Source organism: Gadus morhua, chromosome 9 (genome assembly GCF_902167405.1).
Source record: "Gadus morhua chromosome 9, gadMor3.0, whole genome shotgun sequence".
Taxonomy (NCBI): Eukaryota; Metazoa; Chordata; class Actinopteri; order Gadiformes; family Gadidae; genus Gadus; species Gadus morhua.
In genome coordinates this window covers 22,649,305-22,676,804 of record NC_044056.1, presented here as the reverse complement: position 1 = coordinate 22,676,804, position 27,500 = coordinate 22,649,305, and the positions used below count along the sequence as shown (strand labels likewise).

The window sequence follows — 27,500 nt, the reverse complement described above, 5'->3', positions numbered from 1 at the left end:
TCTCCCGTGTCCATGGAAATCACAGATTGAACACAATTGTACAGCCGGAAACACGAAGGCAACAACTATAATTTCTTTTTCCGCCACAAAGAAACCCTTCTCTTCCGCCCGCTATGCCTTCCACCCCCCCCCCCCCCTCCACTCAGTGGTGTGGGCCTTCCATTGGCCCCCCCCCCCCCACCCCCCCCCCCCCCCCCCCCCCCCCCCCCCCCCCCCCACGTCCATACACGCGGGCGGTGGGGAGGTTGTGATTATAGTCAGGGCAGAGTGATCAGTCACCACAGCAGCGACATTGGGAAGTTACGAGCTAGTCAATACCAGGCTCAGCTCCAGGGAGTGCACACTCACACACATACACACACACACACACAGATACCCCCACACACACACACATACACACAAAAACATACACGCACGCACGCACGCACGCACGCCGCCGCCCGCCCGCCCGCACGCACGCACACACACACACACACACACACACACCACACACACACACACACACACACACACACACACACACACACACACACACACACACACACAAAACACACACTAATGTAGAGAGGAAGATTGAAACATATGCACATTTTCAGCTAAATGGAATGAGATAACGCCACAGAGACCACCCATAGCAGACCGGAGGCCAGACGTTCATCGTATGTTCTTGTCTTTTTAGGGAGTGTAAAGATAGACTTGGTTTAGCTGGACTCTGGCCCAGCCTTTACTGCCTCCCTAAGCAAGGGGCAGGGTTAACTGCCCCTGGAGTCCCACTGGCCTGTCCAGACAGGTAATAAACTCATTTTACAAGGACTCTTTAATTGGATGAAGTAGGCAGATTCAGGGCCTTCAGGTGGTCATGAATCTAAATCAGTTCAGATCTGACAGGTGGAGTCGGCTCTCCTGGACGTCTCCTCGCGCTGCTCTGCCTCGCTCGGATTAACATGAACGTCTAGTTATGTTTCAGGGAAGTAGGTTGGGAATAATTGTGTTAAGATGTGAAGATTGGCCTGCTGTGGAGCAATCTACCTGATGAGATTTGTGTATGCTCTCACCGAGGGGATTAGTATACCGTTGAACTATTTATCACTGTCATTTAGGCGGCTGTCCAATTAAACCTGCTCCATCCTGCCAATACTTTAATTACATCCTCAATAAAAGTTTAATTTTGGAGGGGGAGCAAATGGATAGTTTTTATCAGCTTTTATTCCTGGATATTATTAAACATATATTGTTAATCAGAATAGTGCCAAGCATAGAGAGACCAGAAGTGGCATTGGGACGTGCACACTCACATGCACGTGCACACTCACGTGCACATGCAGACTCACGTGCCCGTGCACACTCAAACACCGGTCCACCACATTTCCTTAGGCAACTCCGATAGACTGTGACTTGGATTGGAATTTATGATGCTGCCAACGTAATACGTGGTGCGCTTCCGAGAGATCTCAGTCTGGTGGATGTCAACAGCGCTGATGTGATGATGGGCAGATGGGGATGGTAGGCCTCTATGCATATGCAGAAGCATTACAAATTGATCCTCAATAGCATTACAGTTGCCGTTTCCTTCGCTCCCCATTTCCTGCATCACCTACTCCTGCTCCTACTCCTCTGCAGTTCCTCTCTTATTCTCCTCCTCCTTCGCCTCCTCTGCAGTTCCTCTCTTCTCTTCCTCCTTCCCCTCCTCCTCATCCACCTCCTCCTCCACTTCTGCATCTCCTCCTCCTGCTCTCTGCTCTCCTCCTCCTCTGAAGTTCCTCTCTTCCCTATCTCCTCCTCCTCCTCTCCTCCTCCTCCTCCTCCTCCTCCTCCTCTGCAGTTCCTCTTCCACTCCTCCTCCTTCTCCTCCCCCTACATCTTCTGATCTTCAAGGCGTATGTGATCCAACACATACGTGTCATTTTTTCTTGATCTGTGTCAAGAAGAACATTTGTGTGAGCATGCAGTGCATGTACAGGTGCTCCTCGTACCCAAGGTTGGGCCGGGGCGTGCACTGCGCTACATTTCAGAAGGATCATTATGCGTTATGCTTAAACGAGAGGTTTCGGTGTTTATGGACCTCTATAGCTGCCTTTAGGAAGAACATGACGGACTGAAGAATGGTGACCTTTGGAGACTCCAGTAGTTTGAATTCCGATAGGAATAAGTTGGAGAGGCGAGCCAACCAGAATACATCTCTCTGAAGCATTTTCTGATATAAAAAAAGGCACATAAAAAATTCAAATCTGGGCCTCAAGGCTGATGTCCGCCAGCAGTTTTCTCATCACAAAGAGGCTTTCTTCCCTTCACTCTATCAACCGTCACCATGCGGACAGCAGTCAATAAAGTCAAGGTGACCTCGGGCCACAAGCGGTGAGCAACGGCTTCGTTGTCTCTGCAGAGCTGCAAGAAGCCATCATATGTAAAAGTTCTCACGTGCCCGCTACATAAGCCCCGAGAGGCGGCTTCCTCTGCTTTCTTGCGTAGCAGCCATTATTCTCAGTGTGAGACAGGAGAAGCGATGGGGACTTGCTGATGACACCAGACAACACGCAACAGATCCGAGCAGAGGAGGGCTGCGTGCGGGGGCCAGGAAACACAGTGTGCCAATGTTCACGGGAACATACCACTTAACAGACGCCCCGAGATCTCCCTGATCGATAGCATCCCATTCTGTTCTTATCTCGGTGTTGAAGTCGTCCTGTGTGTGGCGCTTCATCCGGTCGTCCCTAATGACAGCGACATGGCGCCGTGATTAGGGGCAGGAGTCACGTGCTAATAGTGTACATGTCAGTCGCATCGCTGTGAACCGTCCGCCTATTTTAAAGCTGTGTGTTCGAATCATCTGCTGATACTGTATATGATTGTAATCCATTGTTAAAATGTTTTTTTATGGGAAGCAGAGACACTTACAAATAGCAGAAATGGTCTGCCTGTTAGATTGCCGAGTGAGAGAGAGAGGAGAATGCCCTTGGTGCGCGGCGTGAGTTCCTCCTGTGGCGCTCATATGAAAGTCATCCATTTCAATCTCGCCCGGTTAATTCACTTTTTCTACTGCAGTGCCGAGGGAGGGAACCGGCCCGGGCATGTAGATATTGCAAATAGCTCAAGAGCACGCATACAAGTCCCCATCACACACATCAGACGAATAGCTGTTACTAAATCATTGTATTTATGACTCATTCAGAGACGCTAAAAGGCGTTATTTATAACGGCAACGCAAGCTGGATCAGAAGATTTCAAAAGAGGACCGCTGCTGACAGAAAGTATAAGCATTAGTGTCTCTCTAAAAGGCGAGTCCAGCTCTAGTTTGGGGTTTTACACTTGACATTTAAACAATCCCATTTCGACACTTTAGCCCAAGGAAAGATGCAGCTGTGGAGTTGCAAGGTCAATGATTCATAATATATTCTAGCAGTTGCCCAAAGTCACAAAAGCAGAAGCATTGCGGTTACATGTTGCAGAAGGATCCCTAATACTGTCTGTCCACTCCGCTCGGCCCGCCTCATGTTTCGCTTGTAAATGTCTCATGTTTTCACAGTGATATTTAGTTCCTCATGCTATAGACTAGCATGGACGCGGCTTGTGTACACGCTGAGATTCCAGATTTGCTTGAGTCAGAGGTGCTGATGGGGGGGATGGAGCTGTTACAGGTGGCACCTGGCGTGTGTCACATGATGTGTTGCTGTGTTCAGCGCTAGTCCCGCCTGGCATGGCGCTGAAACAGATCTGATGGCTCGCACACAAGGCCCTCCGCAGTGTCCGTCTGAGAGCAGACAGTTAGTGGGTGGCAGTCTTCTCGCTCTCCCTCTCGCTCTCCCTCTCCCTCTCCATCTCTCTTCTTGCCAGCATTTCTCCTCTCTGACGGCATAACAGTAGCACAGCACAGAGAGAGGAGAGAGAGAGAGAGAGAGAGAGAGAGAGAGAGAGAGAGAGAGAGATGAGAGAGAGAGAGAGAGATAGAGAGAGAGAGAGAGAGAGAGAGAGAGAGAGAGAGAGGAGAGAGGAGAGAGAGAGAGAGAGAGGGTGGGGACGTCATAAGCTCTCCATCTCCCTACAGGGGATTCAAGAGCCGCTCTTGTCTGTCTCTCCACAGGTGTTTTCAACCTCTCCAGGTTTTTAATGTTTTCTGCTTTGCTGTTGTAGTCCACCTGTGTTAAACCCGCCGCGCATCGCTGGCTGGTGCCGTCCGTTGTAACTAATGAATGCCGGTCGTTGAACCAGGATGCTGCCGTTGAGTCATGGTGATGAGAGAGAGCCTGGCTGGAGATCAGACCCTCATGAGCTAATCGTCTCCTCTTACTAATGACTGAAGCCGATTGTCTCGGCTTCCCTCTTTTCTTTTACCATCTCCGTTAAAGATGTCCTGACAAGTTTTTTGTGTCTGCAAACTTTCTTCCTGCGCAATAAATTGCTGCTTTTCTCCATTATTTATGAGATCCGGTTTCTTTGCTGGGCTAAAAATTTTTTTTTCCCAGCTCCCACCATAATGGGATTTCGTGATTGCACGATTTCCCTGGAAGCAAGCTGTTAGAGCTCTCCCTGCACACCTACACCGTCGTCCCCTTGTGACGTAGCTCCTGCGTCTCCCTGCTCTCAAAGCTCTCTACTCCTACTACCAACAGTGAGATGCATCTCACGCACAGGGGCTCGTCCGCCTCGTATTAGGGACGGTTGACTGGGAAAGCAAAAGATTAGTGTAAAAGTCGACTATTAGAATCAAGAAGACCAATACACAAAGGCTTAATTACAGAGAGGATGACGAGAACATGGGTGATTAGGTTCTGGCAACAGCTTTGCACCCAGAACCCCGGGATGGCTGCGCCCGGCGCAGCCCGAGCCTGCGCCCAGAGACGCCGTGTGGTACAGCAGGTATTGTACGGCCCTGCTGCTGCTCCGCCATGTCCAATTAGTGAGCTGTCTCCCCCCCGGGGACCCGCTACCTTCCTGCACGCTCCTGCCCTGCGCACGCGAGCCGCAGTCAGCACACAGCACGGCTCCCTCGGTGGGGAACACAGCTAAAAGGTGTTCTCGGTCTTTCGCTTACGTGATTGCGCCCGCTCTCAGCAACGCCTCCGAGTCCTCAAAGCGGCCCCTCCAGGATGCGGCTCTCCTCCCTGCCTGGCTGGCTCTTGTTGTTTTTTGTGAGAGAGCGTAACTACACGCCACCCTTCTGCCTCCGCCTCCCCGCTCCGCTCCTCGCGCGCTGCTGCCGTTTGTGTACTTCTTTCCTCGACGTTTGAAAGACGTAGCCGCAGAATGCCAGAGGAGAGGCTCTCTCTTTCAAGTTTGAGTGTGCTTCCACTTCTAAAGGCCGCTGATCAAAAGGATTGGCGGACCGTTCGGCCCACTTGTCGTTTTTAATGAGCAGGGCCGATCCAGCCAGCGCTTTGGTACTCTCCTCCTAATGGAGCGCTGCTACTAACTTGTGTCATCACGCAATTGCCACAGCATTATTTTTTACATGGAGCTGCAGTATTTACGTGTGGCTTGAACTTGTAGGGACATAAGGGCCGGGGGGGTGGGGGTGGGGGGGGTGGGGGGGGGGGGGGTGTAATTGGGTTTTTTGTAATCTAAATATAGCATGGTGATACAGAGGAACCTTGCCACTAAGATGGCACAGTGTGTGTGTAGTCTGGTGCGGGCGTTTCAATGTTAAGCAATGGGTCCATTTATTAACATTGTCACCTGTTTTCTATCAACATAAGCCCTCCATTAGGCACCGACCTTTCCTTTGTACTGCATATTTTTACACATGCTCGAGCATTACCTTCGGAGAGACGGAGTGTAGGTGTGCTGCGGTGGGAGGGTGCGGGCCCGCGGCTCATTACTCCCTGCAGCACTGTGCCGTGTAAGGCCCTCTCTAAGCGCTGCCGTTAGGTTCTCAGTGTACCTGAGGCGGGCAGCAGCAGCAGCAGCTGCGTCTGACGCAGCACCACACACCACGCGACCTTCATAGCCGGCCTCACCGCTATACGCCGACAACAGTGATCACCAAATCCCCAAAACCCACGAGCTCGCAGTTCTCTGCAGCTGCCTCTGTTCTGACTTAGACTTCCTCCAGCCCAGCGTGGAATGCAGGACATCTATCAGCGCGTCGCACAGCGAATAAGTTAGTTCTTCCCTTGCATTTAAGGGGTTAGCCCAGGCGATGAAACTGCCCGGTCGTCAGCTCTCTGATGTGCAGCCGAGTGGCCAATGGGCCGTGATCCTGAACAGTTTACAGGCGGTCTGGAGACCTCCGCCCGGCCCCATGGAGGGTCAAACCGATCACTGAGCCCCAATTTATCTATTGATCCAGTCCTGGAGGACAGATGGATGAAACAGCCACGTTGGTTCACTGAGCTTCACGGTTAAAAGCCCATCACCACGCCACCTTTTATTTTTTTTCAAGATACTCTAATCAGGAAGGAAGTGGCCATCTTGGAGTTGAGAATGGAGCGCTGCCTTGGAGGGGGGGGGGGGGGCGGGATGAAGAGTGCAGCTGTGATAGGCAGAGGAAGAGAGAGCGAGGGGGCGGCTTAAACACCAGCCCAGCTAATGAAAGACCGGACAGAGTGTCTGTCAATGTTTATCATTCCCCTGTATGGAACTGCGTTGTGATGCTCCTCTCTATGAGCGTGGGGAGCGGGAATGGGGTAGAGGCAGGGAGGGAGGGGAGTCTGAAGGAGGGATTCACGAGCGTCTTGAGGAATGAGTGAGAATGGTTGAAGCTCATTGAGGCGGTGGGCTGCGTCTTTGTCCTCTGTCCTCCACAGGCCATTGACTTGTTTGAATGAAGTACAATGTAAAATACACCCCCGGTGTGTTCAGCATGGAGGAACCGCCTGTTGTGAATATCAGGCACAGCATGGACACCACTGATACAGGCACACAGCTGGGGGCTCGCAGGCATGCACACAGACACACACACACATACACACACGCACACGCACACACAAACACACACACACACACACACACACACACACACACACACACCACACACACACACACACACACACACACACACACACACACACACACACACACAAGAAACACACACACACACACACATACACACACAAACACACAAAGACACAGACACACGTACACACACACACACACACATACAAACACATAGACACACACAAACAGACACACACACACATAGACACATAAAGACACACACACACACACACACACACCACACACACACACACACACACACACATACACACACCACACACCACATACACAACACACACACACAAACACAACAACAGACACACAAAGACACATAAGACGCGCACCACAGCACCACACACACACGCACACACCTAAGACTCACACACACACACACACACACAGACAACACACACACACACACACACACACACACAAACAAACAGACACACAAAGACACACATAGACACACTAAGACACAGAAACACACACACAAGACACACACTACAAATACAGCACACACACACACACAACACACACACACACACACACACACTACACACACACGCACCCAGACCACACATACACAGACACACACACACACACACCACACACAAAGACACATACACAGACAAAACACACAAAACACACACAAATACACACAAAGACACCAGACACAAAGACAGCGTACACACACAACACACACACACACACACACACACACACACACACTGTACAAACACATAGACACACACAAACAGACACATACACACAGGACACATAAAGACACACACACACACACCACACACAAACACACACCACACATACACACACCACACAACAAACAGACACACAAAGACCCATAAGAAGACGCGCACGACACACACACACCGCACACACTAAATACTCACACCGCACACACACACACACACACACAGACACACACACACAACACAAACAAACATACACAGACACACACACACACAAAGACACTAAAACAGACAAACACACACAACACATACAAAATACACACACACACACACACACACACACACACCATACACACACACACACCATACATACACACACACACACAGGGTGATATTCCATTCTACGCCCCTGTGGAGGTACGTCCATCCGGCTGGGGATGCAGTAACACAAATTAATCACCAGCTCTCTCTCTCTCTCTCCCCCCTGTCCTCCCTCTCCCCCTTCCTCCCCGTCCTCCCCCTCTCTCCCTCTCTCCCCCCCCTGTCCTCCCTCCCCCCCTTCCTCCCCGTCCTCCCCTCTCTCCCTCTCTCCCCCTTCCTCCCCGTCCTCCCCTCTCTCCTCTCTCCCCCCTGTCCTCCCTCTCCCCTGTCCTCCTCCTCTCCTCCCCCTTTCACCCCTCCCCCGTCCTCCTGTCAGTTAATAGCTGTGACACGGTGACAGTGATGTGTGCGTGGCTGAGGGATGCCCGCCTGCCACCCGCCCGCCGCCTGCACTGAGACGTATTGAAATGCGGCTTCAGGGAGGGGACCGGTGGGGCCACCGGGTTTCTCCGCTGCTTATGATGGTGTTAAGATGGCAGCCCTGCTCCAGCTATTCAATTACATGTGAAAGCACCATTCTTTTCTTTGGCTTCTCCCCTTGACAGCATGATTTATTGCGTTTTTTTCAATCAGTCATTGCACCGCGGCACAGGCCGCCATCAGATTCCTGTGGGGATTGTGCACATTGTTGTGAAAAATAGACAAACTGACTTTACTCTCTTTATCCTTTTCTCCCTGTCTGTCTCTCTGGCATGGATGGATTGATTGTGTCTGTGCGTGCGTGCGTGTGTGTGTGTGTGTGTGCGTGTTTGTGTGTGTGTGTGTGTGTGTGCCTCTGTGTGTGTTGGTGTTTGTGTAGGCTCAGTGACCCTCAGTGTGTTCCTGGTCTCTCTAGCGGTTACGGTGTGCGCTGTTTGGCTGGTGGCTCTTTGTGGCGTCTGTGGCTGGTGTCAGCGCAAGATGGTAAGCTTACACACACACACACACACACAACACACCACACACACACACACACACACACACACACACACACACACACACACACACACACACACACACACACACACACACACACACACACACACACACAACACACACACACGCGCACACAATCACACACACTCCCTGCGTTACTCCAATCTTTCACTGCAAACAAGAAGACACAAGAGGAAAGTAAATGCCGAATTATCTGATTCACATCGATCAGATATTGAATTTGTTGCCTCAGAACAAGTAGATATTTGGAAATTATTTGGCTTTCCAATATCCGAATCATATCCTAAATTTACGTTAGTAGATGCTTTGGAAACCAGCATGCGAAACATATTGTCACTTTAGCATTTCCAATGTTTTTGTTAGTATTATGACACGCCAGGTTGACAGTGCTTTCCTACTGGTATTGTAATTGAAAGGTAAGTCTTACCTTTGTTGCATATGCTTGAGGAGAAACTGTAATACCTAAATTAAATGCCAGTGGAGCAACGCAACAGGACAACTCTGTTGCTCGTTAAATGTTGGTACAACAATGAACTTTGTAACATAACTTTCTAACTGCTATTCTCTAGCCCGAACATTTTAATTCCACAATTCAACCACACATTCAATGGCAATCAAAGCATTATCAACACATTGTTGTATATTGATGCAGTGCAGGGAGAGAAAGAGTCCGGCAGCATCACGGGCAGGGTCCCTGGCAGCAGAGTCCCTGCTCTGACCTCTGATGGAGGGCATGTCCATACTGATTATGGGGTATGAAATGTGATTGATTGGGGGGGAGGCTGCCATTCATTAGGAAGATAGAGCTGTATGACCAAGTGACACTTTGCTCCAATGAGTCTTCTAGCTTTACATTATGTTAGTGCTAATAGATTTTTGGGCTTACCAGCAGCAAGATGAATTGCTGTAAAGGCTTTCTTAATGACTTAATTCCTGGTTACTATGTTGTGTTTTTTTAGTAGGACAATTTACATTTATAATGTGGTGGGGGTCTCGCTATCAAACACATTGAATCATTTATTCCTTGAGTGGCGAACTAATACTGCATGAGTATAAACGTTGAAAATAGGGGTAATTATCTTACTTAATTTATCTTCAAAACAACTGCTGCTACTAAGAGCATAATGGGTCATATTTAGTTTAACTATTATTATTATTATTATTATTATGATATTGTAATGATTATATCGGTATATGAAATTATATTGTTTGGACTTCACATTCTGTAAAAATAATTATACATTTGTAACAGAGATACATTTGTTAATTATTGTTTATCATAGGTTAGGTGGTGTTATTTAATGTTAAGCATTTTCAAACCATCTTTTTTGTCAATGTTATCAGCAATTCATTAATTTTAAATATATACCACCATTTGGTAGACAACCTTTATTAAACCTCATGAAAACACTAATTATGTTATTAAAATACATGACAAATGATGTTATACAGAACTCCCATAAAGCATCCTGTCATTCCATTCCAAATGAGGTAGGCTATTTCGATTTTGATGACGTTGTGTGTCAATATTTTGTATGATTTATCTTAACGTGAAAGATTTTCCTGTAAATATATGTCTGTTAAATCACTATCAATCACAGGATGAGGTTAAACAATGTCTCAGGGTTCTAGCTGCTAGTCGCTACTATATTCCACACACTGGACCTTTAAGGATTCATCCTTAATCTGGACATGACTACATTTCTATTTCCATACAGCAGCCATGCACCACCAGGGCTCTGTGTTACCCAACCACGTCTCTGAATAACATACAGAGCTCCACCACCTCCAGTACCACTTTTACATCCAGCCCACTGGTATGGAAAACAGTCGAATAGGACCTAGACTGGACGGCAAGTCCTAAAACTGTTGGTGCAGCCGGAACACCAGAAGTTACGCTGGACCCCGCTGGACCCTTTCCAGGGTCCAGCACCGTTCCCCGCAGTACTGCCTGTGGCCCCTAGGGGTGAGGTGGTGCGGTGTGGCCCCTACAGTACTGCCTGTGGCCCCTAGGGGTGAGGTGGTGCGGTGTGGCCCCTACAGTACTGCCTGTGGCCCCTAGGGGTTAGGTGGTGCGGTGTGGCCCCTACAGTACTGCCTGTGGCCCCTAGGGGTAAGGTGGTGCGGTGTGGCCCCTGCAGTACTGCCTGTGGCCCCTAGGGGTTAGGTGATGCGGTGTGGCCCCTACAGTACTGCCTGTGGCCCCTAGGGGTTAGGTGGTGCGGTGTGGCCCCTACAGTACTGCCTGTGGCCCCTAGGGGTTAGGTTGTGCGGTGTGACCCCTACAGTACTGCCTGTGGCCCCTAGGGGTTAGGTGGTGAGGTGTGGCCCCTACAGTACTGGCTGTGGCCCCTAGGGGTTTGGTGGTGCGGTGTCGCCCGCTGCAGTTCAACTTGTGACCCCCAGGTTTAGGCAGTGTGGTGTGGCTCCTGCAGTACTTCCGGCAGCCCCTAGGGTTAGGTGGTGCGGTGTGACCCCCTGCAGTACCGCCGGCGGCCCCTAGGGGTTAGGTTAGGTAATGTAGTGTGGCTCCCCGCCCAGCACACTAGTCACTTGCATGAGGTCAAACACCATCAATATTTATGATAAACATGATGAATCCTAAATGCTTAGAAATAATTACCAGTAACCAGTAAGATTTAGAAATATAGTAGAAAGTTTTTTATTAATATTATGTACTATATTTTATATATATTATGTACTATATTTTAGTATATAGTATATTATACTGTAGTATAATTCCTCCATATCTCTCCTCTGTGTAATCCTGGCCCTTTGATATTTATTATTATCCATTTTACATTGCACCATGTTCCCATGACACCATAATTTGAAAGTAGATGCAGTTTAAATCTGCATTAACATGAACACTTTCATCTTCCAGCCAAATGACCAGATTACACATTGCATACTATATATCATACATATTCATATATGCAGATCAGGCGTGCACCACAGAACGCACCAGCACTCAGACTCACGTCCCCAACACATGAATGTTTAAACTTAGATCTGATGACACACTGTTGGAGGCCTGTCCTCCTTCATGAGGACAGCCTCACCCCGGGACACACGTGTCTCATTGGCTGGTGGGCCTGTGATGCCCGCTTTCTGTCATGATTCATGGACGTTTGGAGAGAGGCGTTCTGTTTTATTTTAAAAGTTTTCATGTGTAATCACAAAGTGCCCTCCCCCTCCTGCTGCCCCGCGTGTTATCCCTCTGGAAGTATTATTTATGGCCACCGCCCTTCCTCCGCCGCGGGCGGGGCTCCAGACCTCGCGGGCGGGGAGATGGGCGTAGCGCAAAGTGCAGTAAACACACTGCGTGCCAGGCAGCACTGGGTCAGTGGCTGACAGGTCCTCCTCGTCGACGCACGGCAGCTTTTATAATGTTGTTGTTTTACCCAATTGTTTGATGGTTCCATTCCCCTTCTTATTGATGTTAGTTTTTTTTGTCCCATCTATAACACTGAATTCTTTATTCAGTTTGACATATTTAAGATATTTATCTTCCTAGTTTCTTCACACAGTAGTCCTTTTCCGTGAAACATATAGCCGTCGACGTAGCGATGGCTTTATAATGTTATAGCAATATAATGGGCATACATGTTACCCATGTTTCTTACGTGAGATTTCCGTAGGTGTGATTTTGTTGCCTGGTTGCCATGTTGTGCAGGGCGTGGAGGAACGTCATGAGGCACGGGTGTGGAACAGGGCTGTTTCCACGCCAGCGTGGGTGAGGTGTGGATAACATCTGTCCGAACAGCGGTAGGCTGCTGCCATTCCAACCCTGAGCACTGCTCTGAGCCCGGTGCACTGTGATGCCTCACACGGCTGTTGATAGTGCCCTGTAGGTTGGAGTTCACACATGAGGAACCCTCCATCGGCCCACAGCCACCGCCAGCCCCTCGTCTCAGTTTAGGAGGTAGCAGCTCATCATAGTGATGAAGAGGAAGAGGCTAATGACCACGGCAGTAAAGCGGACGGGAATACACAGAGGTTAAAGTAATTATGGTATTATGGAGAGAGGAATAAAATGCGCTCTCTGCGTTCATCTGTGTGATATAACGGTAATGCATTAGAGTGGACAAAGACACTCTGCACCCTCACCGGTAGAGTCAGATATAAATCATATGGGGGCTCATTCTACGGCTTTGTGTGGATTTATTGTCCCCGTAAGATTAAGTGGCAGCCATTAGCTGCATGGCGAAGTGGGTAACAGGTAAAGGCATTGTTTTGACGGATAGGAAAAAGGGAGGTTAATCTAAATGATCAGTCGATGATTTACTAGTTGGACGACGGTTTGAACGGCGCGCTCTTTGAGCTAATTACAGTGTGAACCGGGTAATATCGAGTGCGTACGGATACCCTCGGCTGACTGCTAATTCCAGAGACAACAAACACAGCTGGGTTTGAAGCCCCGAGTCTGCCAGTGCCCCGGTGGAGAGAGTGGTGGTTGCACTCTGTCCCCTTTGTCTCTGCGTTACACAGCCAGACGGACAGCCCTGCCTTCCCCAGTGCTGCTCGGCCCTTATTGTCCTCATCTTCTCTAGTACAGAGCGCGGGCAACATGGGGTTGAATCATAATTGGCTCGTCATCATATATGTTTGGGTAATGGTTGGGGGTTTTGTGAGCCAGGGATTATTGGCTACCGAAGCTGTTACTCATCTTATGCGGAGACGACTGATTTAAATGGAATCAGCTGAGTTAAAGCGTTATTATTTCCGATATGTGATGTCATTTTGTGTGCTTTTCCCTGACCTTGGAGAATATGTCTTTTTTTTATCGCTGATCTTACATAGTGAAAAATGTGTCATTTACTACTGTAGTGAATGACACCAGGGATACCAATCAAAATGGATGAAATCCTGAGCGTGTTTCCGTGCATGTGTGCGCATGAATGTGTGTGTGTGTGTGTGTGTGTGTGTGTGTGTGTGTGTGTGTGTGTGTGTGTGTGTGTGTGTGTGTGTGTGTGTGTGTGTGTGTGTGTGTGTTTGAAAAGTCACAGTGCCCAGGGTGTTTGCATCCTCTCTGGTTTCCACAAGCCATCCCCCTTCCCTCTGGGACTTGCTGTCAGTCACTCCTCTCTTCTTTTCTCTTTTCTCCCTTCACACCTGTCCCCTCCGTTCCAATTCCTTTGTCTCACCTGCTGTTCCTCCATTCTCCCTCTGCTTTTTCATCTCCTCCCTGGCCCCCCCCTCTCCCCTCTCTCTCTCTCTTTTGTTTTTTTGTTGCATTCTCTATTTTCTATTTCCAGCTCTGTCTCCTTTAACTCTGCTGGACTCTCACTCATTCTCGCTCTGCTCCCACCTTACCAACATGGTTACGGACGTGTGAAATGATTCATGAATTTCCCCTGATGGCTTGTTTTTGCCTTCCAGAAATTGTACCTGTTTTGCCGTCACCAGAAATAGCGGTGCTCCAAACCGCGCTACATGGTTCGGGTGCTTAGCCCATGACTGATATCATTGTGTGGACTCAGTGTGTGGTGGCAAATGGGGTAAATGTTTAAGAAGTCATTTTCATTTTGCTGCCCTGAATAAAATGTTATAACGGCAAACGATGACACTTGAAGTAGTGGAGTGACATGATTTGAATTAAGTCACTTTGGAGAAACGTCTCTTTAACTTAGATGACAGAGCTAATGTTTCACGCTGTACTGCCTTAGCGCATTTGACAAGTCATGGGTGAGATGCTGCTGCACTTAGACCACGTTAAAACTGACCAAGATTTGTGGTGAGCAAACATTCACTTTAGTATTTCAGCATTCGTCCATTTTGGATGAAGCCCTGTTCACACTTCACACTCTGTAGCATGTCAATTTATTTCCTTCCTCCCTTATTGATTCAAAACAAAATGGATCTAGATGTTGAGTTCATAATAATCCATTTATGAATAATGTGTTGAGGTCACACAATGGAAGAACAGCTTTGTGTCTTTTTGCACCTCTTTTCAGAAAGATCTTTTCATCCTTGTTTTTCTCTGCCGCGCTGTACTCAACATTACTTAGTGAACCGCCTGTTCTAACCCACAGCGTAAGGGGCCTGCCTAAGAGGAGCGGAGATAAAACCAAATCGAGTCTACCTCGTATGGATGCCACGGTGGCGCTAACTCAAACCGCCGGGCTAACGCTGCCTGGATTTGGATCTCCATACACTCACGCGGCTTCATTCATGAACGGGCTTTGCATCATTATTTACATGAGCCCAATTGGCTGTGACAACTCCTATGTACACTTGAGATGTTTTTTCCTGTCTGCAGCAGCCCCCATATTTACTGATGGCCTCTCTGTGTGTTTGAGTGTAATGAGTTGGGATGGCACACGAGGCCTCACCATAGAGGAAGCAATCTGTTTTCTTGAAACTGGTTACACCCCCCAAATCTTTAATCTAGAGCGTCCTCCCTCTCTGGGACGGACAGAGTCTTCCATCAGGAGCTGCTAAGGGAAGGACTAAGTCCCTCTAGCTGGCTGGTCTTCCAGTGCACTTTTCAGTTGAGACTGGCCAATCTCGCACCAGAGGCGTATTCTTCTGCGGAGCGGCTAGTTCTCAGGACGGGAGAGCAGGGAGGATGATGAGTTCATGTCCGGCCTGTTGTAATAGTCCGTCTCCCTGCCTCGGGCCATGAGCCTCAGACTCTCTCTCTCCCTGCTCCCTGTGCAGCCAGTGAGGCCACGGCAGGAAGTAACCCCTTAGCCAAGAAAAGATTCAATTGGACAAGCGGAGCCGGGGGAACGGCTCGGTGTGTTTTACTCCCATCTATTTTCTGGCACCGAGAGTCTCCTCCCATCCTGGATGTGTATCAGAGCATCACTTTTAGGGCACGGTGTGCGGGGGGTGGAGGGGGTGGGGGGGGGGAGACATGGGGTCCCGCGCTGCTCTCCTCACGCCCGTCTCTGTGGCGAAGCATCAATAGAGATTAACCGCTCTGTGACACGTGTGAAAACACCTTTACCAGTAATGAGCCTTTCCAGTAGAACACACCGAGAGGACCTCGCCCTTTTGAAGCCTCCGAATTGCCATTATTTCCATGGTTACGGCGGATGGCGCTCTGCCTGTGGAACCGCAGGTTCGGGCGTTGCACACGAGTCACACACACCGTTCTTCCTCGAAAGCAGCAATTGCCGTCTAAATGGCAGGGTGGGTAAAATAATAATCAGTCAGGAAGGTCTCTTCACCGCAGAATCGCTTCTGAGTCTGATGAGCATAATCAGAAAACCATCAGCTAAAGGAATGATGGCGTGCAGCAGCCGAGATAATACACGGGGGGGAAGGGGGGGGGTCGAGATGGGGGGGGGTTACACTTGAAATGCACACAGTTAGACGCAGCGCTTCAAAGCTAACAGATCTGAGGTAACCTTTGTGCTTCTCTCCCCTCCTTGCCTTTTCTCTCAAGGGGAAGAGGAATAAACCTGGAGTGGAGACCGCCGACACTCCAGACTCGGCCCGTGGGCGCGGGGAGAAGAAAGCCATCAAGTAGGTGCTTGGCAACGGGCTGGACTACAGTGGTCCGGTGACATTCAGCTCCGTCCTGTCCCCACTTAAGGCCCCTTAGTGTTCAGCGCACAAAGGGAAACCCCTAATTAGTCCTTCCCTTGATTTTAATTGAGTGAGATCTCTGGACGAAACAGGTAGAGCAGAACAGGAATGAATCGATGAATTAATCAGACCTCGTAGATTGGACTGGGATTGCCTTATCGGCCACACTGTACATGAAGGTTTGGCCAATGGGAGGTCACGGTTCTGATGTGGGCCCCAGCTCTATTGTTGCCCGCTGAAGGAGATAGGAAGTGTCCCTAAAAGCCTACGTCTGTGTCCCAGGGCTAGAGCGCTCACTTAGGGTCAACGCAGGACAGCAGCAAAGGAGGTATATGCATCTGGAATTCCTGGCAGATGATTCCAGCTCTATTCCAGGATAAATATTCAGAATGATTTCGTTAAGCTTTTCTTATAAGGACCGGAAACTATGTGGAGTTCAGTATTGACCTGCTGTGACTGAGCAGAGTCTGTGTAGGTCAATGAGAGAAAATGTCAGCATTGTATAATCTCTTATGAATGTCCGCATTAACCTGACCAAGAACGCCTCTCCCCGCCGGAATCGTCACATTTCATGTTGGGGTGTTTGTACGCATGTCGTAGCGATCGTTCTGTGTGAAGAAAAAAATAAGGGAAATTACACCAGAACAGTGGATTCTGGTGCTCGGGAAATCGTATTTGTTTTCATCTTATTGCTCCCTTGGTGACTTTTGTGTTTTCTTCCTCCCTGGCTCCGGGAGCGACGTCTGTGCACTCTCTGCTTGTCATCCCAGCTTCGACTCCTTCTCTCCTCTGAGTGCATTGCTTGTCTCCCTCCTGCTCTGTCTCTCTCTGCCTTAACTCTCTGTGTATGACCACTGTGTGACTTCTAACGGCATCAGTGATTACTCTCACATTCTCCCTCATCTATTCCGACTGCTCCTGGGATTTACCTCTCTGCCTTATTCCTTACATGCTCCCGTGCTTTCCCCGTACGTGGAGGAAGGAGCCGCCTCTCGCAACGAAACACTGAACGTCTCAACCGGGAAATACGAATGCGCTTGTCTCTATTAAGCTCTAACTTTATTTTCTCCTTCTGCATCTGAATAACCTCTTTCTCTCCCCCCCGCCCTTCTTAATGTGTCTCAACACGCGTCAGCACAATGTGTTTTCAGCTTCAGTGACCCCCCCCCCCCCCCCCCCACTCAATGTTCCCCTCCTCTCCCCAACATCCCTCTGTACCGTGAGTGTAAGCATGATGTAAGACATGGATGTGGCTCTATTTTTTCTTGTCGTTTACTACCAAGTCCTTGTGACGATGCCCCGGGAGGACCCCACAGGCCGGACCCGGGCCCCGCCCCGCCCCTCCCTGCAGGAGGAGGAGAAGAAAGTGTGTCTGCTGCCGCGGCTGGCGGTCCATGGTTGTGTTGCTCTGACCTGTCTCTCTCTCTGGCCACAGCGACCTAGACAGAGACTTTTGGAATAACAATGACAGCAGCACAGAGCAGCAGAGGTGGAGCTCCTATCCGCCCAAGGAGTTCGTACTAAACATTTCTCCCTATGCCCCATACGGAGACCCTCGCCTCACGCTCAAGTGAGTCTTGGTCAAAGACTGGTAAGAGACTCCCCCCCCCCATCCCCCCCCTCCCCATCCCCCGTCTGGCAGGGCTGTCGTGAGGCAGGGACACCACATGCATTAATACCCTCTTCTCTCATCTCCCCTATCCTCTCATCCCCACTATTCTCTCCCTACTGTCTCCTTACCTCTCCCCTCCCCTCCCCTTACCTCTCCCCTCCTCTCCCCTCCCCTCCTACCCCCTTACCTCTCCCCTTACCTCCCCTTACCTTTCCCCTCCTCTTTTCTAATCGCTCCCCTCCCCTCTCTTCTCCTCCCTCCCCTCTTCTCCCCTTAAATCTCCTCCCCTCTCTTCTCATCTCTCCTGTCCTCGCCTCTCCTCTCTTCTCCTCTCTCCTGTCCTCGCCTCTCCTCTCTTCTCCTCGCCTCTATTCCTTATCTTCTCCTCACCTGTTCTCCCTTATCTTCCCTCCTCTCTCCTCTCTTCTTTTCTTTTCCTTTCCTCTGTCTGTCTCTCTTCTCTCCTCCTCTCCTCTCACTTCTGTCTTTTCAGCCTTCCATATGATTGAAGCCTGCAAGCATCCTCAGCAAATAATTATGCATACCCTCAAACATTAAGATAATGTGCCTGCAAACCTTACTTATTGTCCGCCCCCATTCCTTAATGTTATGGTTTCCTCAGAAATAGTCGATGCTGGGGGGCAGAAATCCCTTCTATTATTTGATCACAGACTATTTGCAATGAGATATTTTAATGTCCTTGTTTTTGTTTAACCACTATTCCACCACCAAGAAGGCAGAAACTAATGAAACCGGGCATATCTACTGGGGACCCATAATCGTAACTCCTGATTGCTCAAAATCTGCACAAACATGTGAGGGTGAAGATGAAGCCGTTACAGCAGTTAGCTGGAACCCGCTGGCTTTAAACACTACGCTCGCAGTCCCTGTAGACCGGAATGAACCTATAAAAGGTGCGTCCGTGGCCCCCCCATTCACTGCAGCCCTGCCAGACACGCTAACCCCTTTACCTCTAACCTGTCACCTCTCTCTCCCATGGGGCGTTACCATGGAGACGGACAACCCTCTTAGCCCACCTGATAACATGACTGAGCATTAACCCCCACCTGCATCTCTGTAAACGACCTGCTTTTCGGTGCCCCGTCCCGAGTGCTGCAGTGGTGGTCTTGTGGTCGTTTTGTTTGTGGAGGGTTGACCGTTGCAGCAGGTTTGTGGTCTGGTGCGGCTGGTGTTCACCATGTGGTTCACCATGTTGTGTGGCTCTCCCCCAACCTTCCCCTGACCCAGCCACCTTCTAGCACTGCACCTAAGGCACATACAAAGCAGGAGGAATCTAACCCTTATTTTATGAATGTGATTTTGATTTTGATCTTACATGTGAATGGTACGAGGTTGTGAGGACATAATAAGACCCCGAAACTGAGAGGTTTTGCATGCATTTAAGTGAGTCTTGTGGTTGTTTTTCACACAGTGGGGGGCAACACACACAGGGTGTCCAGTAAGCAGCCTGATGCCTCGCCATGTTGTACTGGCTAAGCCGCTCAGGGGTGGGGTGTGACGTGGAATTGCCAGGAGGAATGGCAGCCGTAGATTTATGAGAGCAAAGGAAAGATAGATTACGGTCAGAGGACTCAGGGAGAATATGAGGGCTGAGTTCATCAGGCCTTGGGCTTACGCTCTTAAAAAGTAATTTGATCAAGAAATGAGAAACCCCCAAGGTGTCCATTGATGCTGCATAAAGCCATACTAGAATGTGAAGATGTGTTTAAAAACAGTTTTAACATATTATGGCTTGTGTAATGTTATGACTGTGTAAATGGTAAATAAGGGAATGGATGGCAGATAAAGGCATACACTAGTTGATCCAAATTAATTGATGGTTGATGTCCTTGCACTGCATAAATGTGCTCCTAAGGTCAGCCACATGCGACCAGGAGACGGCCCTCCCTTCTGATCCCCCTGAGACCAGCAGCTTTCAATCTGGGGATGGACACTGGGCCAAATTTGCCAAGCAGGTTAAATATGTTGCATCAATCTTCATACTTATTATTTGCTTTTGCAGTTCAGTGGTCACTTTAATGTTTAATATTGGTGTCAGTCAATCTGTGATGTCGGCACCAATACTGAACCACCAATCGTAGAGATTGGGGGAGGTTTTTCACCTCATTCATCAGAAATTCATTTAAACTCAGTTGAAGTCAAACTCACATTTTTTACAATCCCAAGGAGATTTCTTCCCATTTTCATTGCCAGTGGTTTTCACTGGCACTGAAAATGGGTAGAAATCTCCCTATTTAGCAGTGTACTTCTGCTACATGACACACGGGTTGTCAATCCATCAAATTAGACCATATCCTAACATTGAGCACGGCCAGCTTGCTTCTGCATGCTAAGCTGCAGGCTAAGGACAGCCACCTTTGTGGTTGGCTGGGTAATGAGGCCCACGTCTCAGACTGGGACGCCCTCTTGGTGATTGATTGGTGTGTACGTGCTCAGACAGGTCTATCGGCCTGGCTTATATTTGACAGGGCGGCAACCTTCACACACACGTGGAATGGCACAGGCAAGCCCCCACGCTGCTTCTGATCTCATTACAATTGCCTTTATATACAAATGGTATCTGGTATTTCCCCCCCCTGTGCTGGAGCACTCTGCAGACTGCATAGTAATGGCACGTGGTCATGTCACCAGAGGGCACTAACGTGCTTTAGATTCCATCATCATTTTGTCATTGCTGATGTCGTCTGTATCCCCCAGCACATCTTAAGATAGGTTTTAGGAGATCACAGATAGCATTAGCAGCCCTGTGCGCCGCAGATCATAACTTTGACCCAACTCTTTGAAGTGCATATTACAATATGATACGGTTTGGTAGTGCTGTCCATTGTCATACATAATATGTCTTTCAGTATCTTTATCATAGCTTCATAGCAGCTGCACAGCATATCATTATTGAAGGCCACTTTTAAGAGCTGGGGGGATGTTTGATCAAGATGTCTGTCTGGGTGTATCCTGTGTCTGCTCTGAGAAACAGAGGGCCCTACTGATAGCAGACAGGGAAACAAAGTGCTCCCACTCGTGTTCCCTCTGACCCCTGCTGCTCCTGCTGCTCCTCCTGCTGCTCCTGCTGCTGCTCCTCCTCCTGCCAAACATGGCGGCTACTTTAGTAACGTCCCACAGGCTCCCTGTGATGTACTCTCCTTCCTCGCCCTCCTCCACCTCCTCGCCTTCATCCACCCTTCCTGCCTCTTAGTCATCCTCCTCCTCCTCCTCCTCCTCCGCCTGCTGCTCCTCAATGGACTCCTGACCCTCCCCCACCCCCACCTGCCTGTCCCTGGGCCTGGGAAGATAGCCCTCCCTGTGCACACTGTGCCCCAATGCTACTGTTCCACTCAGTCATGTGGTTGTTTAATCTTGACTTCTATGTATTTGTGTGTCCCATCCTCTCTCTCCCTCGCTCTCTCTCTTTTCGACTTATCTCTCTCCCCCTCTGCCTACCCGCCCTTCTCCCCTTGTGCATCCCTTCGTACGTGTGGTCATGGCCTTCTCTCTCTCTCCTGCCCTGTAGTGGGGCTGTTTCTGGGGGTCAGAAGGGGGCCCCGGGGGGACTGGGGGAGGATGGGGGGGGGGCTTGTGGTAACGACAGTGCGAAGAGCCTGATGGCGGGGGCGGCGAGGGCCGGCCGATGGCAGACAGTCCAGAGCCACGTGCAGTCCGGCGGCCTGCGGCCCGACAGGTGAGTGCAGACGGAGACGGGAAGAGAAGAGCTGGCGTTTCGGCTTCTCACTTCTTTTTTAAGATATTGTGCAGCATTCTGATGTCTTTGATGTTGTAAGGATAAAGGGATAAAGCAATAACCCTACAAGATATTAACAAGACCTATCGTTTATATTGGAGACAAAGTGATTTCTGGTGAGAATGTGAATTATTTTTCCTCATGTTAATGTCGATGGGCTGCAACGGTGGTGATGTCAATTGCCGTCCGTGCTATTGCAGGCATCGATAAGAGACTTTAATCTTCACACGTGGGAAATCAGGGGGAGGCTATCTTGTTCCAGGTTGTATTGTGTGCCGGAGTCAGACAGTACAGAGTCAGTGAGTCCGAGTCTGAAGTCCTTCGCAATCAACATGTGATCAATAGGCAATTATCGAATATTAGCACTCTGCTCACACACTCGGGGGACACTGCGTCCTGCTGCCACTGCTCCGTGGCTCCGTGTGACACCGGCCGCCGTCATGCCGCCGCGTCTTTCACACACACCCTGCAGCACACACTGGCAGTCCGTCTGTCAGGAACGACGTCCCCCCCGCTCTTAATTAGACCAGTTTGCGGTAGCCGAGCTAGCGCTAGCTATAGCTGTTCCGGTCTGGATGGGCTCTCTTTGCCTCCATCTTTGAAGTACGGTGAATGACGAAGACGTCTGTTCGGCGATCTATAAAGGAGTCTCATTTTCAGTTTTTGTTCTCGTTTTTTTTTTTTATTTGCACCTTGTTTTAGCGCCTTCTGGCTGTGATTTTTCCCAGCGCAACACGTTCACTACCATCGCTACCTCTGTCGTCCTCTCCTCTGCTCATTTTTCTCCTTCCCCTGTCTATAATTGGATTCTATTTTCAGGCTGCTATAAGTGTCGGTGTCTCTTGTGTTTGTGTCTCGCACCCCATTTTCTCTCTCTCTCTCTCGCGGTCTCTCTCTCACTCTCTCGCGCTCTCTCGCACTCTCTCTCTCTCTCTTGTGCTCTCTCTCTTGCGTTCTCTCTCTCTCTCGCTCTCTCTCTCTCTCTCTCTCTCATGCTCTTTCTCTCGCTCTCTCTTTCGCGCTCTCTCTCTTTCTCTCTCCCACTCTCACCCTTTGCGTCTTCCTTATCTTTGCCATTTCTCCCTTCATCGCTGTGGTTCTTCTTCCACCTTGTAAATCCTGCTGCAATTCTATTCTTCTCCATTCCCCACAACCTTATCACCAACTGTCCATTTTTATTTCTGCATTGCTGCATTGTTATCACTTTTTTATGCTTTGTATGACGCCAAAGTACACAGAATGAAATCTAGGTAAACACAGAACCTATTGGATGAAGCAATGCAGTTAGGTGCAGACGCACCTAACTGATGTTACTGTCTTTCTCTCATGACCTAATTAGGCCTTGCACAGATCTCTGTGAGATGGAGGGAATATACAGAGAGACTTGTTCAATATATTGCATAGGAAGATCGACAATGACATTGATTTGCACGAGAGAGAGAAAATGTCTCATATTGTCAGAGAACAGCCTTTCTCAGGTCTTGTTAATTCCAAGGAAAATGAGAGATAGAAGGCATTAGAGAAGGATAATGGGTCAATTAAAGAGTCTTTATGGAGAGGAGGAGTGGGAAATTAGACGATGAGGGACAGGGAGAGAGATAGTGACAGAAGGGGAGAGAGAGGCAGAGGCAGAAAGAGAGAGGAAGGGAGGGGAGATACACACATGTGGGACGCCTCAGACCTGAGCGTGTATTTAAAAGAGCAAAACAGACTTGAGGAGAAAGACGGAGAGTCGAGAGAGAGAGAATAAAAGTAGATGCATCAATGGAGTAAAGACAGAACATGGGGATCGTCCGCCAGAGTAGAAAGCCCTCAGGACTCGGAGCAGCCGGCACCAAGATCAGCGCACGCCACGCGCCTCGCCACGGCTGCCCCGCCCCGGCCCGTGCCGCCGTCCCACGCCAGCTACACCTCCGTCAGCAGGCGCCACGCACCGCCTCTGCACCCGCACGCAGACCCCTCGCCCACGCCTCGCGCACGCCCAAGTCGACCACGGCGCGGCCGGTGAACTCGCACACGGGGAGCCTGCAGCGGTCGCAGTACGAGGGTCCGTGGCCGGGCTACGGCCAGCACGCCGCGCACAGCGACCACTCGGCGTGCGACGTCTACTGCTACCTCTGCTACTGCTGCTACTGCTGCTGCCTCACGTTTCTCTCTGTCTCCCTCCTCCTTCTCCTCTCCCCTCCCCCCTGCGCCCCTCCCCCCTCCTCCTCCCCCTCCTCCTCCTCCTCCTCTGCTGCTTCATCATCAAACCCCGCCTCCTCTGCTTCCTCACCCCGATCCCCCTCATGGTCATGCGCCTGCTGTTTGGATTCTCCTCCTCCGTGTCTGGGTTCTGATGGGGCCTGGAACTCCTCGGAGGTCTGTCCTGACCGCCCCTCCCCACCCCGCCTCTCCCCACCCCGCCTCTCCTCCCCTCCTCTGTCTTCCTCCACCCTCACACCTCTTCCCACTCCTCAACTCTCCGCTTCGCCTGACCCTCGCCTGCCCCCCTCCGCCATCGCCGCTCCTCCCTCTTCCTCCTCATCCCCCTCGCCCCCGACCTATGACCCCCTCCTGCACCCCCTGAACCTGTGCCGACGCCGGCCCGCCTCCCGCTCCCTGCCCTACCTGCTCCTCTGCCCTCCCAGCTTCGGGGACGAGCCTCTGTCGTCGGCGTCCGCCCTGGAGCACGTTCCCTCCGGCCTGGCCCGGCCCCGCACACTGCTCCGCCAGCAGAGCCTCCAGCAGCCCCTCATCCACCCGCCCGTCCTAGGCCTCAGCCAGCCCCCCACCACCTCCCAGAGCCTGGGCCAGCTCAACACCGTCCCTGGCCAGGCGGGGGCTCCCGGGGCAGGGGGAGGTGGCGGAGGAGGAGGAGCAGGAGGAGGAGGAGGCGCGCGAGGGGCGTGCCGGAGCGCCCGGGGTGGCCCGGCCGGGTCAGGTGGCCCCCGGGGTCGGGGCGGAGGCGTACCCGGGCGCCCCTACGATAACCCCGGCAGCTGGGATCATATGATGGGCCAAATACGCAACCGTGGCCTCGATGTCAAGTCCTTTCTGTGAGTGTTTACCTTTTCTGCCTCTCTGTCTTCCCCATGTGCTGTGACTGAGGATGGATTACTTCTCTGCTTCAGTACAGTACCTGTGGGTGTCTGGACGCTCTCTGTGGTCCTCTCGTTCTGGGTCTTCTATCACACCTGACATCCAGGGAAGGATATGAGCTTGGACGCCGTTTCATACTGTTTTTATGTGTGTGTGTGTGTGTGTGTGTGTGTGTGTGTGTGTGTGTGTGTGTGTGTGTGTGTGTGTGTGTGTGTGTGTGTGTGTGTTTGGGTATGTCAGTGTGTGTGTTCATACGTGTGTGTGTGTGTTTGTGTGTGTTTGTGTGTGTGTGTGTGTGTGTGTGTGTTTTGGTGTGTGTGAATATGTGTGTGTGTGTGTGTGTTTGAATGTGTGTGTGTTTGTGTGTGTGTGTGTGTTTGTGTGTGTGTGTGTGTGTGTGTGTGTGTGTGTGTGTGTTTGTGTGTGTGTGTGTATGTGCGTGTATGTGTATGTATTGTGAAGCCTTTTGGTAAAGTGTGTGACAACATAATTATGCAGAGCATCTTGGCGGATGGAGGGTGTCAAAAGTTATGTTTGAAGCATATTTAAAAATAAAGTAATTAAAGATGTAAATGAGGCTGACGGGAGCAGAAGATTGTCAGCCCAGAGCCCTGAGTGGGAAGAGGATGGCTCACCATCGCATCAGAGTTATTCTCCTCAATCCAGCTCTAATGCCAGGGAGATTACGTTGCGTTGATAGCATTTCATTCCCGCTGACCATGTTTATTTACTGGATATCTTTGATTATCCATTTAAATATTGATTAAAATGGAATCTGATATGGACGTGTGCATCGAGAGCTAAGACACTTCCACGATTTCTACGCACATAATTTTCCTCTGTGAAATTAATTAACGTTAAATCCGTCGCCCCTAATTTCGAAGTAATATACTGCTGGGAAAATACAAAGTTGCAGCATATTGTCGCCCATTTGAAAGCATTTCTCGGTGGTAATTGTCGGATGTTTATGCTCTGCTTAGCGTTGACATCTGCTAAGGTGGCTCTCAGCCCGCCTCCTTCAGAAGGCTACAGCTAGTCCTACTGATATTCAGGAGATGGAGTCAGAACAAGTCCTGCTGTATATCCTCCTGTATTTACAGGTCAGAGTGTGGTCCCTAGGTCTACAGGTCCCTAGTTTTACAGGTCCCCCAGTCTACAGGTCCCTAGGTCCATGTGTCAGAGTGTGGTCCCTAGGTCTACAGGTCCCTAGTTCTACAGGTCCCCCAGTCTACAGGTCCCTAGGTCCATGTGTCAGAGTGTGGTCCCTAGCTCTACAGGTCCCTAGGACTACAGGTCCCCCAGTCTACAGGTCCCTAGGTCCATGTGTCAGAGTGTGGTCCCTAGGTCCACATGTCTCTAGGTCCACGTGTCAGAGTGTGGTCCACGTGACGGTACACCAAAAGAACGAGGGTTAAGGCAGCGTGTGTAGATGTGAGTTAACCCTGAAGCATTGATCTTCTGTCCGCAGCCCCATTGCTTCTGCAATAGATTGTTGCTTCAGGCCCAAAAGAGGCGGCGAGCAATGATGCATATGTGCGGACACATGTCACACTATATGTGTCAGTGTGCGTGTGTGTGTTTGTATGTATGTGTGTGTGTGTGCCTGCGTGTGTTAGTCTATGTGTTTGTGTGTCTGTGTGTGTGTGTGTGTGTGTGTGTGTGTTTGGTATGTGTGTTTGTGTGTGTGTGTGCCTGCTGGTGTACGTCTGTGTGTGTGTGTGTGTGTGTGTGTGAGGCAGAGGGGGCACTGAACGATGAGGGATGTTGAAGGGCAGATTACATGCGTGTCCCTTCAAACCAAATCCCTTTCTACTGAGTTCTGCTCCATCTCAGGCAGACTTGATGATCGCAAGGCAAAGTCAAAACACACATTAGCCACATAAAGCACACACGACACTGTGTCTTTGGCATTACTCTAAAGGTTATAGAGCTTCTTCCTTGCTGTTGCGCTTCCTCTCCTTTTTAGCAGAAACACCCGCGGGATGATTTATGACAGGGTGACATGGGAGGAGACATGACCTATTGTTCCGGCCAGTTCATTTCAGTCCTGGCCGTCTTTCCCTGGCAGGTGATTCACTCCTCCCCGTCCGGCTGATGTCAGAGACACCGCTCCCCTGCCCTGAAACCATCTGACCAAATGAATCTCTCCTGGTCTCCGAGCAGTCTTGGCCGGGAGTCAAGCCTCTTAGGGTGGGCGTCGTTAAGGTGCCCCCCCGTATCCATCTTCCTGCCGGAGTCTTCGCTCACCGCTGGAAGCGTTTTGCCAATAAGGCGGAGTGTTAACACCCATAGTGGAGTGTCACTGGGAGGAGGAGGAAACCAGCAATGAATCTAATTTACAGTTAGTTATTCCGTAACACGCCATTAACCTTTAAGTGGTATAACTTGGACATTATCGAAGGGTGTGAGATGGTGGCGGGGGTGGGGAGGGGGGGGTGGTTATGATGCGCCAGGCAGTATATTAAATGTAAAGTAGACGGGCGATCCATATCCTTAAGCAGTTTTTGTATAGTGTGAGATATGGTGAAAGGCATAAAAAAAGGGAGAGAGGGAGGGG

The 27,500-nt window shown here is 50.1% G+C and overlaps 1 protein-coding gene across 3 annotated transcripts in view; it reads left to right on the top strand.

Moving 5' to 3' along the window:
* Nucleotides 1-27,500, top strand: part of syt7a (synaptotagmin VIIa) — a 67,942-nt gene that overhangs the window by 23,475 nt on the left and 16,967 nt on the right. The window contains exons 2-4 of one of the 3 annotated variants that reach the window (XM_030366778.1): nt 8,818-8,921; nt 16,351-16,430; nt 17,923-18,063. In XM_030366778.1, coding sequence (XP_030222638.1) covers nt 8,818-8,921; nt 16,351-16,430; nt 17,923-18,063 — 325 coding nt within the window. Of the gene's footprint in view, nt 1-8,817; nt 8,922-16,350; nt 16,431-17,922; nt 18,064-21,688; nt 21,803-24,492; nt 24,901-27,500 lie in introns of those variants that run through there. The other 2 variants (XM_030366777.1, XM_030366776.1) reach the window with 2 other exon arrangements.